The 17,832-nt window shown below is 40.5% G+C and overlaps 3 protein-coding genes across 5 annotated transcripts; 2 read left to right on the top strand and 1 right to left on the bottom strand.

The window, feature by feature from the left end:
* Positions 1 to 2,060: 2,060 nt before the first annotated feature.
* Positions 2,061 to 2,995, bottom strand: LOC120721988 (hepcidin-like). The gene is made up of 3 exons (XM_040012682.1): positions 2,825 to 2,995; positions 2,651 to 2,737; positions 2,061 to 2,485 (listed from the first exon to the last, which is right to left on the bottom strand). Exons 1-3 carry the CDS (start codon positions 2,906 to 2,908, stop codon positions 2,393 to 2,395), a joined length of 264 nt encoding a protein of 87 aa, XP_039868616.1. The 5' UTR covers positions 2,909 to 2,995; the 3' UTR covers positions 2,061 to 2,392.
* Positions 2,996 to 3,301: 306 nt separating this feature from the next.
* LOC120721999 (hepcidin-like) lies at positions 3,302 to 4,056 on the top strand. Its single transcript, XM_040012694.1, has 3 exons — positions 3,302 to 3,485; positions 3,584 to 3,661; positions 3,798 to 4,056. The coding sequence occupies exons 1-3, from the start codon at positions 3,399 to 3,401 to the stop codon at positions 3,891 to 3,893; spliced, it is 261 nt and encodes an 86-aa protein (XP_039868628.1). The 5' UTR covers positions 3,302 to 3,398; the 3' UTR covers positions 3,894 to 4,056.
* A 386-nt stretch (positions 4,057 to 4,442) lies between these two features.
* On the top strand, positions 4,443 to 9,355 carry LOC120721979 (bromodomain-containing protein DDB_G0270170-like). Of its 3 annotated transcripts, none has more exons than XM_040012662.1 (3): positions 4,443 to 4,491; positions 8,095 to 8,139; positions 8,232 to 9,355. In XM_040012662.1, exons 2-3 carry the CDS (start codon positions 8,100 to 8,102, stop codon positions 9,080 to 9,082), a joined length of 891 nt encoding a protein of 296 aa, XP_039868596.1. In that variant the 5' UTR covers positions 4,443 to 4,491; positions 8,095 to 8,099; the 3' UTR covers positions 9,083 to 9,355. The 3 variants fall into 3 exon arrangements, with proteins under 3 accessions (XP_039868596.1, XP_039868597.1, XP_039868595.1); XM_040012663.1 differs by lacking the exon at positions 4,443 to 4,491 and adding an exon at positions 5,117 to 5,168; XM_040012661.1 differs by lacking the exon at positions 4,443 to 4,491 and adding an exon at positions 7,044 to 7,209.
* The last annotated feature ends 8,477 nt before the right edge of the window (positions 9,356 to 17,832 follow it).

Below are 17,832 nucleotides of genomic sequence, written 5' to 3'. Positions count from 1 at the left end.
CTTCACCCACTATGTGTTAATAGACCTCTCTGCACTGAATTGTACTTGTTGTTAACCTCTGGCTCTCTTCCACAGAATGTCTTTATCCTGTTTTCCTTCCCCCTCCCCAACCGGTCGCAGCAGATGGCCGCCCCTCCCTGAGCCTGGTTCTGCTGGAGGTTTCTTCCTGTTAAAAGGGAGTTTTTCCTTCCCACTGTCGCCAAAGTGCTTGCTCATAGGGGGTCATTTGATTGTTGGGTTTTTCTTTGTAAGTATACCTTACAATATAAAGCACCTTGAGGTGACTGTTACTGTGATTTGGCACTCTATAAAAAAATTGAATTGAATTTAAAATTGAATGGATGTGACTGTGTAGATTCCAAATCCAGCATGTCCAAATTAACACTGTCGGATTTGATTTCAACACTATTAAAGTGTCTGTATGGGTCCACACCAGAGAGTGTTAATTTAACTCTTTTTGGAGAGTTGGTACGTTAACTCTGATTTAGTGTTAAACACCAAATCTGTCTGGAGTTGATAATTTAACACTTGGTGTTAAGAGTTTATATATTAACTCTCAAAAGAGTATTTTAGTTTAACTACGTAAGAGTTTTCTTCTAATTAATTCTAAAAAGCGGGAATTTTACTGTTCTGAACTTCTAGAAATTTCTTTTGGAAATAAACATTTACTAAAAAGATGCAATGGTTTTTGAAAAACATTTATTCTGAACTGTGCACCACAATTTCAAAACATTTTCTGAAAGATGTAACAGTGTACATGTTCTCACTTTCATTAGAATTTTGTTTATCAAAAGGTCTGACATAGGTGAGCTGGTAAATGCAAATAACAGCATTCTCATCACTTATTTCTTCAATACAATATGCATGTCCTTCATTCATCCCTTTGTGGAACTTCAACGCACTTCTGCTCTCCCACATATTCCAGTAATCAATTGCAGCACAGTAAAAAAAAAAGAATCCTTTTTGAGCCATTACTTGTGTAAAGTATTTTCCCAAAAGACAAGGACACAGGCAACAGGTAATACTGAACTAAATGCACATGGTTAAACTATTTATAAGAATTTGTTTAAAGAGATGGAATGGAGAACGTGGCTAGAGCTAGGAGTGTCAGCAGAGAGCAGGAACCAGAGGAAAAGCTATCGAGAGACTGATCACCTGGGTCGTGATGGGAACAGTCCAACGGGAATTCTGCATCAATCAGTCAGCGCGATGCCTAAAAGTTTATTCAGATGTAAATATATTAAATTTTTTAAATGAAGAATATGAAAAAAAATCATTAGTGTTTTTAATGACACTGCATTTCATTCATGTGTCTCTATTAGACAGTGTTGTAGAAGTTACAGAAGATAGGAATCAGTTCCACCTTGGCCTGACGTTTGATCACGTTTGGTTGTTCTGGCTTTGAGCCCGTTTGTGATACGCTACATCCACATGATACAGCTACTCTAGCTTTTTTTGAAGTGTCGTGAAATATTTTTGCTTAAATGTTCTGCAGCACGGAGGCAGCGCACATACAGTACAGATACTATCTGAAACAGCATTACACAGTGTTACACCTACTTTACAGTTTCACCACAGTGCAACGTCTCTCAGTATTGTTGAGATGTTTGCTATTATTATGTCCAGTATCAAATTTCTGCTGTACGCAAATCTTTCTATTCTGTCTTTTTCTTCTGTGTGAGGGATTCCTGCATTAATCATGCAGCTTAGAAACTTCATATGCACACCGTGAAAACACCTCCAAATAAATTCAGTGAAAGGTTGTCAAGATAAGGTTGTCTAAAACATTTATGAATGAACTTGTATAGAAAGTGTTTCTAGGAAACATTATCTAACACTTCTACATTCTTTAAAAAAAGTATGCTTGGTTTAACTTTCAAATAACCAATGAACCAGTCCATCAGCTCAAAGCTATTGTACATTACTGCATTTTTGTCATAATTAGTGGTAAAATTGAATGATGATGAGATGCTCCCTACTTATAATTACAAATATGGGAAAATATGCTCACTTTACTTTTGCTATCAATGGCTTGGCTCTATTAACAGGTTGTACCACATACTATATGGGCAAGAGTATGAGGCAACAACTCTTAACTGACATCAGCACAAAACCTGTACATCAGGAGCTTCATGTCACTGGTTTCCATTAATGTTTAATTCTTGTCAGACAGAAACAGAAACAGACAGCACATGTTGTAGTATAGTGACTCTGAACTTTTTAATATAATAACATACTGTAGTTCCAAATGCTTGGTACACTGTTCACTGTTACAGCAGGATGACCAGATGAAGAAACACTGTCAGACTTTAACAAATGCTAAGCAGTCAAATCATTTCATGTATAACAGTCTATAGTTAGTGGTTGATGTGAGAATCGCAGGTAGATATTCTCAGAATCTGCAGCACAATCCACAGACACCAGCATTGCAGCAGCCGCAGCAAAAGCGACACTTAATGCCACGCTTCTGTCTGTGGTATGGCATCTGTGTGAATAAGTTGAAGAGCAGAGAGTTTATCTTCAGCTGCAAGTCACTTCATTGTTTCTAATTTTATGTAAAGCTGTGAGTGCACAGTTTATTTTAAACATCTTCCTGCATTTGAGAGATCTCACAATTACTGTCTTCATTCATTTATTGAATTAAACTCACCACCCATGAGTCAGCTGATACCTCCTGATGTTCAGCAGCTGGACTGTCATTGCTCACAGCCTCTTGTAGCTCTTGCAGTTCTCGTACCTGTAGAGAAAGAAAACAGATCTTAGCATCTTCACAACAAATTCATGTAGAAGAAGCACATTACATGAATTTAACACAGTCTGTAACCTCAGCAAATGTGGCAGAGCTCTGCTGAATGCAAATACACATGAGTGCAACGGCCACTGCAACTGCAACACTGAACGTCTTCATCTTCAGGAGGTTTGAGTGGTTTAAGGTGGTCAGATCCTTTGACTCTCTTGTTGACTCTTGTCAGCTCCTTTGTGATGGTTGACTGAGGGAAAAGGTGCTGGTATTTATACTCATTTGCTCCACTGCTGCCTCGTCACTTAGAGTACAGCAGCTACTGTCGGGAACAGGCTTGCATCAATAGGACAGGGAAAACCCATATAGTTAAACATCCAAAGGTCAAAGTTCATGCCGACTGAGAAAAGTACAGATTTTCTCGTTCCTCAGGAATTTCCCATTCCCAGAATTTCATAGCACAGGAAAATATGGAGTTTTGCAATGTTCCTGAAATCAGGTAGAGTAAGAGCTGTGAGTGACGAGGCAGCAGGGGCCCAAATCAGTATAAATATCAGCACTTCTGCACACATTAACCATCAGACAGAAGGACTCAGCTCACAACAATCATCCGGACCAGGAGAAAGAGTCCAAGTTGAGCCTCTCAAAGCCTCCTAAGATGAAGACGTTCAGTGTTGCAGTTGCAGTGGCCGTCGTGCTCACATTCATTTGTGTCCAGCAGAGCTCTGCTGTCCCAGTCACTGAAGTAAGAACTTGACTTTAACCAAGTGTATTATCTTACAAGCTGCAAATGTTTGTTTCAGTGCTACAATGTGGTTTCTACTGCACTCAATTCATTAACAGGAGCAGGAGCTGGAGGAGCCAATGAGCATGGACTATCCAGCAGCAGCACATGAGGAAGCATCAGTGGACTCATGGAAGGTAAGTAACACTAACTGAGTGAAGGTGGCCAAATTACTTCAGCTAAATGAAAGTGTTTGTTAGAGCAGGTGAAAATAAAGAGCAGTGATGCTGCTGCAGATGAACTCTGTGCTCATGTCTCTTGTGTTTCCCACAGACGCTGTATAACAGCAGACACAAGCGTGGCATCAAGTGTCGCTTTTGCTGTGGCTGCTGCACCCTCGGTATCTGTGGAGTTTGCTGCAGGTTCTGAGGATTCCTGCTCCAACAACCACTCAGTATTAACAAACTGTATGTCACAGACAATGTGTGAGATTATACTGTTTTAGTAACATTGTGTCCTCAGTTACTGCATCAACTACATGCTTGTATTACACAGTTTATCACAATAAACTTTATGGTCATTTAGATATAATGTGGATTTTTGTTGTCATTTTAAATGTTGTATTTTCCTTTGTTACATTTGTAAAACTGACTGCTATGCACCGTCCATCCATCAATTCATCCATCAAAGCTGCCATAGGGCTACAGGCAGGGTATATCCTGGACAGTGTTAACCAGTGTTGGGACTAATGCGTTATTAAGTAACGCGTTACAGTAACTACGTTATTATTGTGGTAACGAGCACGGTAACTAGTTATTATGCCAAAATCAGGAACGCGTTACTCGTTACTGGGATTTAGATAGGGTCGTTACTCGTTACTTCGTGTGGTGGCTATCGCGGAGCTTCCACAGATTCAGTAACATTAGCAAGTGGTGGAGGCCAGCAGGTGGAGGAGGGAAAGGGGAGGCAGGAGGAGGAGAGACCCGAAGCGGCCGCTAGTCCGAGTGTCAGGTGAACTGAACTTCAGGTAAGAAGTTATGACCTGCAGTCTATCTGGGTCAGATATAAACCAAGTTTAGGTGGAGTTTATTTTCGTTATGCTGACTTTTTCGTACTGCGTGCTAGCTAGCATGACCGGGTTTCTATACAGCTGGGTGGGTGCTATGATGTTAATGATGTTGAACTTTATTTTGTTCATACGGTTAATTATTAGAGTTGCCAACCGTTCCCTAAAAAACGGAATCGTCTCGTATTCAGAGGAAATTATTACGGAATTCGTATTGAGGTGAAAAGGAACAGTTTGTCCCGGACTTCAGCTACAATGAAAAAGACACAAAGCTGGAGTTATTCTGTGTCTTTGCTGCACAGCTGCCTCTCCTTCTCTCATCCTCTCACCCTCCCTCTCCTGCTGCTACTTCAATCATGAAACTGATCAACGATCAGCTTATCGGCTTTTCCCTCTTGTTTATTTATCGCCCACTTTGCGCCAGAAAGAGGAAACCAGCGGATGTCGCGTTAAACAACAGCAGCACGTTTGGTCAGCTGTTGTTAGAATTTATTTAATATTAATTTCTAGTATCAGCTGATGTTTGCTGGAGCCACATCTGTAAGCTGCTGGTCATGATATCGTTTGGTTATCTGGTGAGAGGGAAACATGAAGATGAAACCAGGAGATGTCCTTACTGGATCATCAGAGCTGAACAGGTGATGGAGAAACAGGTTTACCTTTTAGGTGACATGAATGAGTTGAAGTTATGAACTGTTTCTGAGAGACAAATAACACCAGGATCCTTTTCTAAGTAGCTGACAGCTGGTAACTGTGCAGGGGCGGATCTAGCAAAGTGTTGCCAGGGGGCCAGGTAGGGCATTAAAAGGGAAAGGGGGGCACAAGGAAATACTTTCTTATTCTCATTTCAAATGTCTAGCTTTTAATAAATAATTATCTGAGTCTTACAACAAACGATTGATTGATTGATACATATATACCATCAAGACAGTATACATCACTGTCACAACAGTGTTTGTTTTCATTCAAAGGCTTTATGATTTTTGCTATAATGGTGGGCCGGTCTCAAGTCAAAATGCCCGGGCTGATTTTTTTGTCCCAGTCCAGCCCTGTATGCAGCTCATCTGCAGTCTGGTGTTACCTACATCTTCCTATTCAGAAGGCAGAGTTTCTGAGTTCTGAGTACAATCAAAGCACCACGACTGCAGTTTTTGTGTTGGATGTAAAAAGCGCACATGACGCTGTGTCGTAAGGCTAGAATCATGGCGGCGGTCAACAACGGTCCAGGCGTGGGATTTCTATCGTGGAAATATGCACATTATTTTTTCCTTTGGTAGGTGGCACAGTGCACTTGTGGCAAGTAAGCAAGCTAGAAGACTGGCAGTCTTGCTGGGTATCCAGTTAGCAACACATTAACAAGAGAAGTCTGAGTAAAACCAAAGTTACTTTCCCTAGTAACTAGTTACTTTGAAAGTAACGAGTAACTTGAAGTAACTGAGTTACTTTTGATGGAAGTAACTAGTAATGTAACTAAGTTACTAATTTAAAGTAACTTACCCAACACTGGTGTTAACACATAGAGAGAAAAGCATTCATGATCACAGTAACCCCTGTAACTGATTCAAAATCACAATTTAACCAAACACCAAAGTGTTCTGACTTTGAGGGGAGACTCTCCAAAATATTCTATTTTTATTTCAAACACATACGCAGTTGGTTACATATGGTTAAAATGATTCAAATGCAGTAAATATATACATTTTTCATATAAATAGAGTCCATAACTTGATTATTGTCTGTAGCCCACATAATTAAACACTTTAGTTAGATAAAACATGTGAGTTTTGATGTTATGTACTGTATAGCCTGTGTAATAAATAAACATGTAGCCCAATAAGTATAAAATCCAGAAAGCTACACGACATGGGGCAGTTCATTTACAAACACAAGTGTAGCTTGAGTTTCACACTGTTTTTTGTTAGAAAATAATCAAATTGTTAAATGCTTAAAGTACACAAAACGTCAGAAATCTACACTGTCATGAACAACAATGTAAACCAAATTTTTGGATTAACCCTCCAAAGTCTGAATCCCAGCTTGTGCACATCAACATCACTGATTTGCACAAATACAGTTTATAATGAAGACATGTTAAATATTAAGCACTGAAAGCAGTTTGGTTGTTGTTGTTTGGAACGTCATTTAATGCATGTTGTTTTGTTGCCATAGTGATGCCTCCAGGGGAAAATTAGGGAGCAGAGCAAGAATAAGACTGTGGATATATGTTCTGATAGCTTTGGGTTCTCTTTGTTTTTGCCTAACAATCATAAAGAAATGTATTATATTTTGTGTGTGTCCTCATTATTGAGCTTTAATCCTGCATAAAGGCCAAGATGAATCTCTTAGAGTAGAACTTTACAGTAACTATTAGAATAAAAAAAAAACACACATTGACTGCTTTAGTTTTTAAGATTCACTTCTGTCTTAAGTATTTTTTGTCTCCATATAAAAGATATCAAAATCTGTGCATACAACTTGATGTAAAAAGAATCTATGTACATTCTGCAGTCTATGATGCTAGAATGGCATCACAGCATTTAAACATGTTTTGAATGAAAACATCAGCATATGAAAACAAAACTGAAGAGACACTGCAACCGTATGAAGGAAGACGACTATTTAGTGAAATTTCTACATTTCCCTGAGGATTAACTGCTCTGTAACTTACCAAGAACTAAAGTAAGCTCAAATTTCATTTGGTTATAGACTTAAGATCATTTACTTAAATATAAAGCCTGATTTTCCTGCCTGCCAGGACAGTATTTATGTACTTTACATTGTGCAAGTCTAGACTATATTTTACATCATAGAGAGGATGATGTGGATCTATTATTCAGGAAAACAAATGAAGACTTAACTATTTGTCAGCTGTTGTAATATTTGACAAATTATACATAAATTAGAAAATGTTCTTAATCATATCTTAGAGTGACAGAAGCTCTGCTGTTAATCTTAGTATCTGCAGTTTTTACATGCTTACATAAACACACGCAGTTACTGTCCCTCCATTTAGAAAGACAGAGGCATCAGAGTGAGCATCATTCAACACAGACGCTCTCACAACACAAATCCTGACGTCGGTTTGCAATAAATGTAATTTAAAAAATTTACATTCATGCATGTTATATGCATTTTGTCCATTCCAAAGTTGTGAGTCTATACCAGCCAAAATGCTGTCTTTAGTTATTAACATTTGAAATGATGAAGGCACTTGAAAGTAACACAACATTAGCTGCCTTTCCAGAAAAAGACAAAAACCTTTCAGAAGTATGTAAGGTTTTGTGAGGTTTTCCTCCCAGGCTTCTAGACTTCTGATTGGCCAACATTTCTACACTGTTAGGATTTGGCATGTTCCTGACTTTGTTTTTAGGGTTTACACGTGGACGGAGATATTTTTTCAAAACTGCACATGTGGACGGGATTTTTTCTAAACGAAAAAGGAAAATTTCCGTTTACAAAAATGCCCGTGTACGTGTGGACGTAGCCTAAAGTTATCACAAAAAAGCAAATTCGCTGAACATTCTGAGTTGTTTAGTGATCATTGTTGTTTTCTGTTCCTTGTAGTCAAAATGGATGGAAGCGGAGATGGATCACAAAATAACCGTAATGGTAAGCACATGTACTCAGTCGTAAAATTGATGAAAAACTGATTTTCAGCAGATATTTATGAATGCTAATTAAAAGATAAAATGATCTTGCAGGCCGACAGGTTAACCCAGAAATGTTTCCAAGAGGAGATCAGGAGCCAGCTTATGAACCTGTTGGTGGATTCTGGGGTTTACTGGAAAGACTTTATGTTAGTCTCTATGATATCCTTTTTTGGAGGCTGACTGAGCTACTAGATGAATTAGAGGATCGATATGATGTCTTCTATATTGACTTTCACAATGTCAATGACGGCAATGTCAACAATGTCAACAATCACAATATTAATGTGAGAGACAATAATGCCAATGTTGACAACAATGAACTGCATGATGATCATAATGCTGTTGTTGTTGTCGGCATTGAAAATGACGATTCTGATGAGGCATTTGAAGACTGTGAGGATGTTCACCCGTACGTCCCAGAAGAGGATCCTCAGCCAGGTGTATCCAGGAAGAGGTCTAGAGAGATGGATGTGGAAGATGTGGAGGCAAACAAAAGAATCAGATGGAGCGAGGAGTTTTCTGATGATGACTCTGACTTCATCTCTGCCTGTGACACTGATAGCGAGGGCTGTCCTCATCTTGGTAATATTGCTGATGAGGTACCGCTGTCTGTTGGATCCACGAAAAGGTCCAGAAAGGAAGATGGAGATGAAGAAGAGCCTAATAGCAAAAAATCCAGGTTCGCAAACTCTAATTCAGGGACCAGCTCAACTGTGTATGATCACTCTGAGAGCAGTAGTGATGAACTCTTTGAAGATGCCCATGAAGAGCCTGACAACCATGAAACCGGAGGCTCGAGTAAAAGGTCCCGAGAGGATTTGGAGGAAGAAGAGGAATACTTGCGCGTTTGCAAATTTCGAAGGTGTTCAAATGAGTCCACCAGCACCAGTGATGACAACTAACACTATTTCAACGGGATTTTTCTGTATCCTTTTAGTAGGCTGATGGCCTACTCAGGTGACCCTGAATCCTCCCTTGGTTTTGCTGCCATAAGTTGGGCATACACTGTGCAATTTTTTCAGTCGTGTTATTCAGCTCCTGTTCAAACTGTCCGATTGACTCGTAGGGGTTAGAAGTTCGTAGGTCACGATGCAGGGTCTCATACTATACGGCCCGGTGCTCTGTGCAACCTGAGTGCTCACACTGTGTGTCCATAGCATGAAGGTTATGGTAAAATGGTAAATGGCCTGTATTTATATAGCGCTTTACTAGTCCCTAAGGACCCCAAAGCGCTTTACATATCCAGTCATCCACCCATTCACACACACATTCACACACTGGTGATGGCAAGCTACATTGTAGCCACAGCCACCCTGGGGCGCACTGACAGAGGCGAGGCTGCCGGACACTGGCGCCACCGGGCCCTCAGGTTATAACACAAAATTTTACACTATTTTCACGGTTGTTGTGGTCGCGATAATTTTGTGAGGCCACATTGAAAAGGCTCGGATGAGCTTGGCAGTTCTACAAGTTGTGCCTCCATCGCTTGTGTCCGGATCACACGCTGCACTGCCGTGCTGTTCTGTCTTTTTCGCTTTCATCTCTGTGTTTGCGCGTGCGCAGTGAGAGACGCTGCGTTGACACCCTCACAACGGCCGACAGGATTTCAAACAGGTTTGATTTTCTTACGACCAAACGACTGATGATCGGGAGCTGGTCGTGAGGTGTTAATCACTTCTCGTTACCCCATGTATACGATGCACGACACACGATTAAGGCCAAACTCGGGTCGATCCCCAAAACGGTCGCACGACTGAAAAATCGGCTCAAAATGGGCCAAAAATCGCACAGTGTATGTCCAGCATTAGGCGTAGGCTGCTGGGGGATTCCCATGATGCACTGGGTGTTTCTTCTTCACCCACTATGTGTTAATAGACCTCTCTGCACTGAATTGTACTTGTTGTTAACCTCTGGCTCTCTTCCACAGAATGTCTTTATCCTGTTTTCCTTCCCCCTCCCCAACCGGTCGCAGCAGATGGCCGCCCCTCCCTGAGCCTGGTTCTGCTGGAGGTTTCTTCCTGTTAAAAGGGAGTTTTTCCTTCCCACTGTCGCCAAAGTGCTTGCTCATAGGGGGTCATTTGATTGTTGGGTTTTTCTTTGTAAGTATACCTTACAATATAAAGCACCTTGAGGTGACTGTTACTGTGATTTGGCACTCTATAAAAAAATTGAATTGAATTTAAAATTGAATGGATGTGACTGTGTAGATTCCAAATCCAGCATGTCCAAATTAACACTGTCGGATTTGATTTCAACACTATTAAAGTGTCTGTATGGGTCCACACCAGAGAGTGTTAATTTAACTCTTTTTGGAGAGTTGGTACGTTAACTCTGATTTAGTGTTAAACACCAAATCTGTCTGGAGTTGATAATTTAACACTTGGTGTTAAGAGTTTATATATTAACTCTCAAAAGAGTATTTTAGTTTAACTATGTAAGAGTTTTCTTCTAATTAATTCTAAAAAGCGGGAATTTTACTGTTCTGAACTTCTAGAAATTTCTTTTGGAAATAAACATTTACTAAAAGATGCAATGGTTTTTGAAAAACATTTATTCTGAACTGTGCACCACAATTTCAAAACATTTTCTGAAAGATGTAACAGTGTACATGTTCTCACTTTCATTAGAATTTTGTTTATCAAAAGGTCTGACATAGGTGAGCTGGTAAATGCAAATAACAGCATTCTCATCACTTATTTCTTCAATACAATATGCATGCATCAGGCAGCCTTCACACCTCCAACGGCCCCAACAATAGAGACACTTTGGACACTCATTCCCCCACCTCTCCCCCCTCCATAGAGCCATCACCACCTTCAAACACTTCACCTACAACACCCCCCTCCTCACCCCACACAAAGGATGATTTCACACCACCTCCTCCCACCACAACTCTTCATATTCATGAAGCAGGTGTGAGGAAGCAGTTTAAGAGTCTGAATGCTCGGAAAGCTCCCGGCCCAGACGGTGTGTCTCCTGCCACCCTCAGACACTGTGCAAACGAGCTGGCCCCAGTGTTTTCTGGCATTTTCAACTCCTCACTGCAGGCATGTCATGTGCCTGCCTGCTTCAAGTCCTCTACCATAACCCCTGTCCCCAAGAAACCTAGGATCACTGGACTAAATGACTACAGACCTGTGGCTCTGACATCTGTGGTCATGAAGTCTTTTGAGCGCCTGGTTCTCTCCTACCTCAAGACCCTCACGGCCCCCCTCCTGGACCCCCTGCAGTTTGCATACAGAGCCAACAGGTCTGTAGATGATGCCATCAACATGGCTCTACACTTCATCCTGCAGCATCTGGACTCCCCAGGAACCTACACCAGGATCCTGTTTGTGGACTTCAGCTCTGCCTTCAACACCATCCTTCCAGACCATCTCCGAGGCAAGCTTTCCCAGATGAATGTGCCTGATCCCATCTGCTGGTGGATCACTGACTTCCTGACGGACAGGAAGCAGCACGTGAGGCTGGGAAAGAATGTCTCGGACTCCCGGACCATCAGCACCGGCTCCCCTCAGGGCTGTGTTCTTTCTCCTCTGCTCTTCTCCCTGTATACCAACTGCTGCACCTCCACCCACCAGTCTGTCAAGCTAATCAAGTTTGCAGATGACACCACCGTTATTGGACTCATCTCGGACGGGGATGAGTCTGCCTACAGGAGGGAGGTTGAACGTCTGGTGTCCTGGTGCAGCCACAACAACCTGGTGCTGAATGCCCAGAAGACAGTGGAGATTATTGTGGACTTCAGGAAGCACACAGCCCCACTCCCCCCCATCATCCTGACTGACACCCCCATCACCTCTGTGGACTCATTCCGCTTCCTGGGTACCACCATCACCCAGGACCTGAAGTGGGAGCCCACCATCACCTCCGTCATCAAGAAAGCCCAGCAGAGGATGTACTTCCTGAGGCAGCTGAAGAAATTCAACCTGCCAACACGGACAATGATGCAATTCTACACTGCAATCATCGAGTCCATCCTCACCTCCTCCATCACCGTGTGGTACGCTGGAGCCACTATCAGGGACAAACAGAGACTGCAGCGTGTTGTGCGCTCTGCTGAGAAGGTGATTGGCTGCAGACTCCCATCTCTGCAGGATCTGTACACCTCCAGGACACTGGGGCGTGCAGCTCGGATCACAGCTGACCCTTCTCACCCTGGACACAGTCTGTTTGACCTGCTCCCCTCAGGCTCCGGTCCATTCGCACCAGAACCTCTCGCCATAAGAACAGTTTCTTCCCCTCTGCTGTTGGACTCATGAACAATAACCATATGACTGTTCCCACCACTAACACATGACCCTACGCTGTGTTCACTGCATCATTCCATGTTTGGCACTGATCACCGCCTGCACTCATGTATATACCTATCTACTTAGCACTTTTAATTCTTATTCTTATTTTTATTTATTTATTTATTTATTTATTTATTTATTTTTCATGTCTATTTAAGCGTAATTTATGACAGTATGTTTGCACCGAAGCACCGCAGCAATTTCCTAATGTTGTAAACCTGCTCAACATTTGGCAATAAAACCCTTTCTGATTCTGATTCTGATATCCTTCATTCATCACTTTGTGGAACTTCAACACACTTCTGCTCTCCCCCATATTCCATCTTCACAAGCATATCCTATGTGGAGACTGAATAAAAATTAGTTGACACTAATTAATGGCACAAATAATCCAGTAAACAATTGCAGCACAGTAAAAAAAAAGGAATCCTTTTTGAGCCATTACTTGTGTTAAGTGTTTTCCCAAAAGACAAGGACACAGGCAACGTCTTCATCTTCAGGAGGTTTGAGTGGTTTAAGGTGGTCAGATCCTTTGACTCTCTTGTTGACTCTTGTCAGCTCCTTTGTGATGGTTGACTGAGGGAAAAGGTGCTGGTATTTATACTCATTTGCTCCACTGCTGCCTCGTCACTTAGAGTACAGAAACTACTGTCGGGAACAGGCTTGCATCAATAGGACAGGGAAAACCCATATAGTTAAACATCCGAAGAAAAGGTCAAAGTTCATGCCGACTGAGAAAAGTACAGATTTTCTCGTTCCTCAGGAATTTCCCATTCCCAGAATTTCATAGCACAGGAAAATAAGGAGTTTTGCAAAGTATTGCAACCCCGGTATCTGTGGAGTTTGCGGTTCTGAGGATTCCTGCTCCAACAACCACTTAGTATTAACAAACTGTATGTCACAGACAATGTGTGAGATTATACTGTTTTAGTAACATTGTGTCCTCAGTTACTGCATCAACTACATGCTTGTATTACACAGTTTATCACAATAACTTATGGTCATTTAGATATAATGTGGATTTTTGTTGTCATTTTAAATGTCGTATTTTCCTTTGTTACATTTGTAAAACTGACTGCTATGCACCGTCCATCCATCAATTCATCCATCAAAGCTGCCATAGGGCTACAGGCAGGGTATATCCTGGACAGTGTTAACACATAGAGAGAAAAGCATTCATGATCACAGTAACCCCTGTAACTGATTCAAAATCACAATTTAACCAAACACCAAAGTGTTCTGACTTTGAGGGGAGACTCTCCAAAATATTCTATTTTTATTTCAAACACATACGCAGTTGGTTACATATGGTTAAAATGATTCAAATGCAGTAAATATATACATTTTTCATATAAATAGAGTCCATAACTTGATTATTGTCTGTAGCCCACATAATTAAACACTTAGTTAGATAAACATGTGAGTTTTGATGTTATGTACTGTATAGCCTGTGTAATAAATAAACATGTAGCCCAATAAGTATAAAATCCAGAAAGCTACACGACATGGGGCAGTTCATTTACAAACACAAGTGTAGCTTGAGTTTCACACACTGTTTTTTTAGAAAATAATCAAATTGTTAAATGCTTAAAGTACACAAAACGTCAGAAATCTACACTGTCATGAACAACAATGTAAACCTAATTTTTGGATTAACCCTCCGAAGTCTGAATCCCAGCTTGTGCACATCAACATCACTGATTTGCACAAATACAGTTTATAATGAAGACATGTTAAATATTAAGCACTGAAAACAGTTTGGTTGTTGTTGTTTGGAACGTCATTTAATGCATGTTGTTTTGTTGCCATAGTGATGCCTCCAGGGAAAAATTAGGGAGCAGAGCAAGAATAACTGTGGATATGTTCTGATAGCTTTGGGTTCTCTTTGTTTTTGCCTAACAATCATAAAGAAATGTATTATATTTGTGTGTGTCCTCATTATTGAGCTTTAATCCTGCATAAAGGCCAAGATGAATCTCTTAGAGTAGAACTTTACAGTAACTATTAGAATAAAAAAAAAAAACACACATTGACTGCTTTAGTTTTTAAGATTCACTTCTGTCTTAAGTATTTTTTGTCTCCATATAAAAGATATCAAAATCTGTGCATACAACTTGATGTAAAAAGAATCTATGTACATTCTGCAGTCTATGATGCTAGAATGACATCACAGCATTTAAACATGTTTTGAATGAAAACATCAGCATATGAAAACAAAACTGAAGAGACACTGCAACCGTATGAAGGAAGACGACTATTTAGTGAAATTTCTACATTTCCCTGAGGATTAACTGCTCTGTAACTTACCAAGAACTAAAGTAAGCTCAAATTTCATTTTATAGACTTAAGATCATTTACTTAAATATAAAGCCTGATTTTCCTGCCTGCCAGGACAGTATTTATGTACTTTACATTGTGCAAGTCTAGACTATATTTTACATCATAGAGAGGATGATGTGGATCTATTATTCAGGAAAACAAATGAAGACTTAACTATTTGTCAGCTGTTGTAATATTTGACAAATTATACATAAATTAGAAAATGTTCTTAATCATATCTTAGAGTGACAGAAGCTCTGCTGTTAATCTTAGTATCTGCAGTTTTTACATGCTTACATAAACACACGCAGTTACTGTCCCTCCATTTAGAAAGACAGAGGCATCAGAGTGAGCATCATTCAACACAGACGCTCTCACAACACAAATCCTGACGTCGGTTTGCAATAAATGTAATTTAAAAATTTACATTCATGCATGTTATATGCATTTTGTCCATTCCAAAGTTGTGAGTCTATACCAGCCAAAATGCTGTCTTTAGTTATTAACATTTGAAATGATGAAGGCACTTGAAAGTAACACAACATTAGCTGCCTTTCCAGAAAAAGACAAAAACCTTTCAGAAGTATGTAAGGTTTTGTGAGGTTTTCGTTACATTTGTTTTTAAACTGACTGCTATGCACCGTCCATCCATCAATTCTCCATCATAGCTGCCATAGGGCTACAGGCCGGGTCTATCCTGGACAGTGTTAACCAGTGTTGGGACTATCGCGTTATGGAAGTAACAGCTAGTACAGTCACTACGTTATTATTGTGCGCTAACGAGCACTGGTCACTAGTTATATGCCAAAACCAGGAACGCTGTTACTCGTTACTGGGATTTAATCGGTCCGTTATCGTTACTTCGTGTGGTGGGCTATCGCGCGAGCTTCCCAGATTCATAACTTAGCAAGTGGTGGAGGAGCCAGCAGGTGTGAGGGGAAAGGGAAAGCAGAGGAGGAGAGACCCGAACGGCGCAGTCCGGTCCGTTCAGGTGAATGAACTCAGGTAGAAGTATGACCTGCAGTTATCTGAGGTCAGCATATAAACAAGTTTGGTGGAGTTTATTTTCGTTATGCTGACTTTTTCGTACTGCGTGCTAGCTAGCATGAGTTTCTATACGCTGGGTGGGTGCTATGTTATGATGTTGAACTTTTATTTTGTTCATACGGTTATTATAGAGTTGCCAACCGTCCCGTAAAAGGACATCGTCTCGTATTCAGAGAAAATATTACGGGTTCGTTATTGAGGTGAAAAGGACATTTGTCCCGGACTTCAGCTACAATGAAAAAGACACAAAGCTGGAGTTATTCTGTGTTTTGCTGCACAGCTGCCTCTCCTTCTCTCTCCTCTCACCCTCCCTCTCCTGTTCACTTCCTCATGAAACTGATCAAGATCAGCTGATCGGCTTTTCTCTCTTGTTTATTTATCGCCCACTTTGCGCCACACGAAAGAGGAAACCAGCGGATGTCGCGTATAACAACAGCCAGCACGTTTCAGCTGTTGTTAGATTTATTTAATATTAATTTTACGTATCAGCGATGTTTGTACAGCTGAAGCTGCTGGTCATATTCGGTTTGGTATTGGTGAGAGGGAAACATGAAGATGAAACCAGGAGATGTCCTTACTGAATCATCAGACTGAACAGTGATGGAGAACAGGTTTACCTTTATGTGCTGTGCGTTGAGTTATGAACTGTTTCTGAGAGAAATAACCGGATCCTTTTTTTAGCTGACAGCTGGTAACTCAGGGCGGTCTAGCAAAGTTTTGCCCTGGCCGGTGGCTGGCATTAACGGAAGGCACAAGAAATATTTCTTTCTTATTCTCATTAAATGTCTCACTTTTAAAAATAAATTATCTGAGTCTTACAACAAACGATTGATTGATTAATGCATATATACCCTCAACAGTTACATCACTGTCACACACAGTGTTGTTTTCATTCAAAGGCTTTATGATTTTCATATGGGGGCCGGTCTCAGTCAAAATCCCGGGACGATTTTTTTGTCCCAGTCCAGCCCTGCATGCAGCTCATCTGAGTCTGGTGTTACCTACATCTTCCTATTCAGAAGGCAGATTTTCAGTTCTGAGTACAATCGAAAGCACCACGACTGCAGTTTTTGTGTATGTAATTAGACAAGCAGGCTAGAATCATGCGGCGGGTCAACACGGTCGTGGGATTTCTTCGTGGAAATTGCACATTATTTTTTCTATTGGTAGGTGGCACAGTGCACTTTTGGCAATAAGCACGCTAGAACTGGCATCTTGCTGGGTATCCAGTTAGCAAACACCATTAACAAGAGAATCTGAGTAAACCAAAGTTACTTTCCCTAGTAACTAGTTACTTGAAGTAACGAGTAACTTGAAGTAACTGAGTTACTTTGATAGAAGTAACTAGTGTAATTTACACTAAGTTACTCATTTAAAGTAATACCCAACACTGTGTTTTAACACATAGAGAGAAAAGCATGTACTGATCACAGTAACCCCTGCTAATGATTCAAAATCCAAGTTAACCCAACACCAACGGTGTTCTGACTTTGCGGGGAGACCCCTGTCCCTCCAAAATATTCTATTTTATTTCAAAACACATACGCCGTTGGTTACATATGGTTACAATGATTCACAGCAGTACATATATACATTTTTCATATAAATAGAGTCCATTAACTTGATTATGTCTGTAGCCCACATAATAAACCACTTAGTTAGATTATATAAAACATGTGAGTTTTAGTCATGTACTGTATCGCTGGTAATTAAATAACCAGTAGCCCAATTAAGTATAAAATCCAGGCAAGCTACACGACCTGGGGCTAGTTCCATTACACACACTCAAGGTTAGCTTGGTTCACACTGTTTTTTGTAGGAAATAATCAATTGTTAAATGCTTAAGTTTACACAAAAACGTCCGAAAATCTACAATGTCATGAACAACAATGTAAACCTAAATTTTGGACAACCCTCCAAAGTCTGAATCCCCAGCTTGTGCACATCAAACATCACTGATTTGCACAAATACAGTTTATACATGAAGACCT

Source organism: Simochromis diagramma, unplaced genomic scaffold, assembly GCF_900408965.1.
Source record: "Simochromis diagramma unplaced genomic scaffold, fSimDia1.1 OVJJ01000618.1, whole genome shotgun sequence".
Classification (NCBI taxonomy): domain Eukaryota; kingdom Metazoa; phylum Chordata; class Actinopteri; order Cichliformes; family Cichlidae; genus Simochromis; species Simochromis diagramma.
Note: the sequence above shows the minus strand (reverse complement) of the source record. Positions and strands in the feature narration are given on the sequence as shown.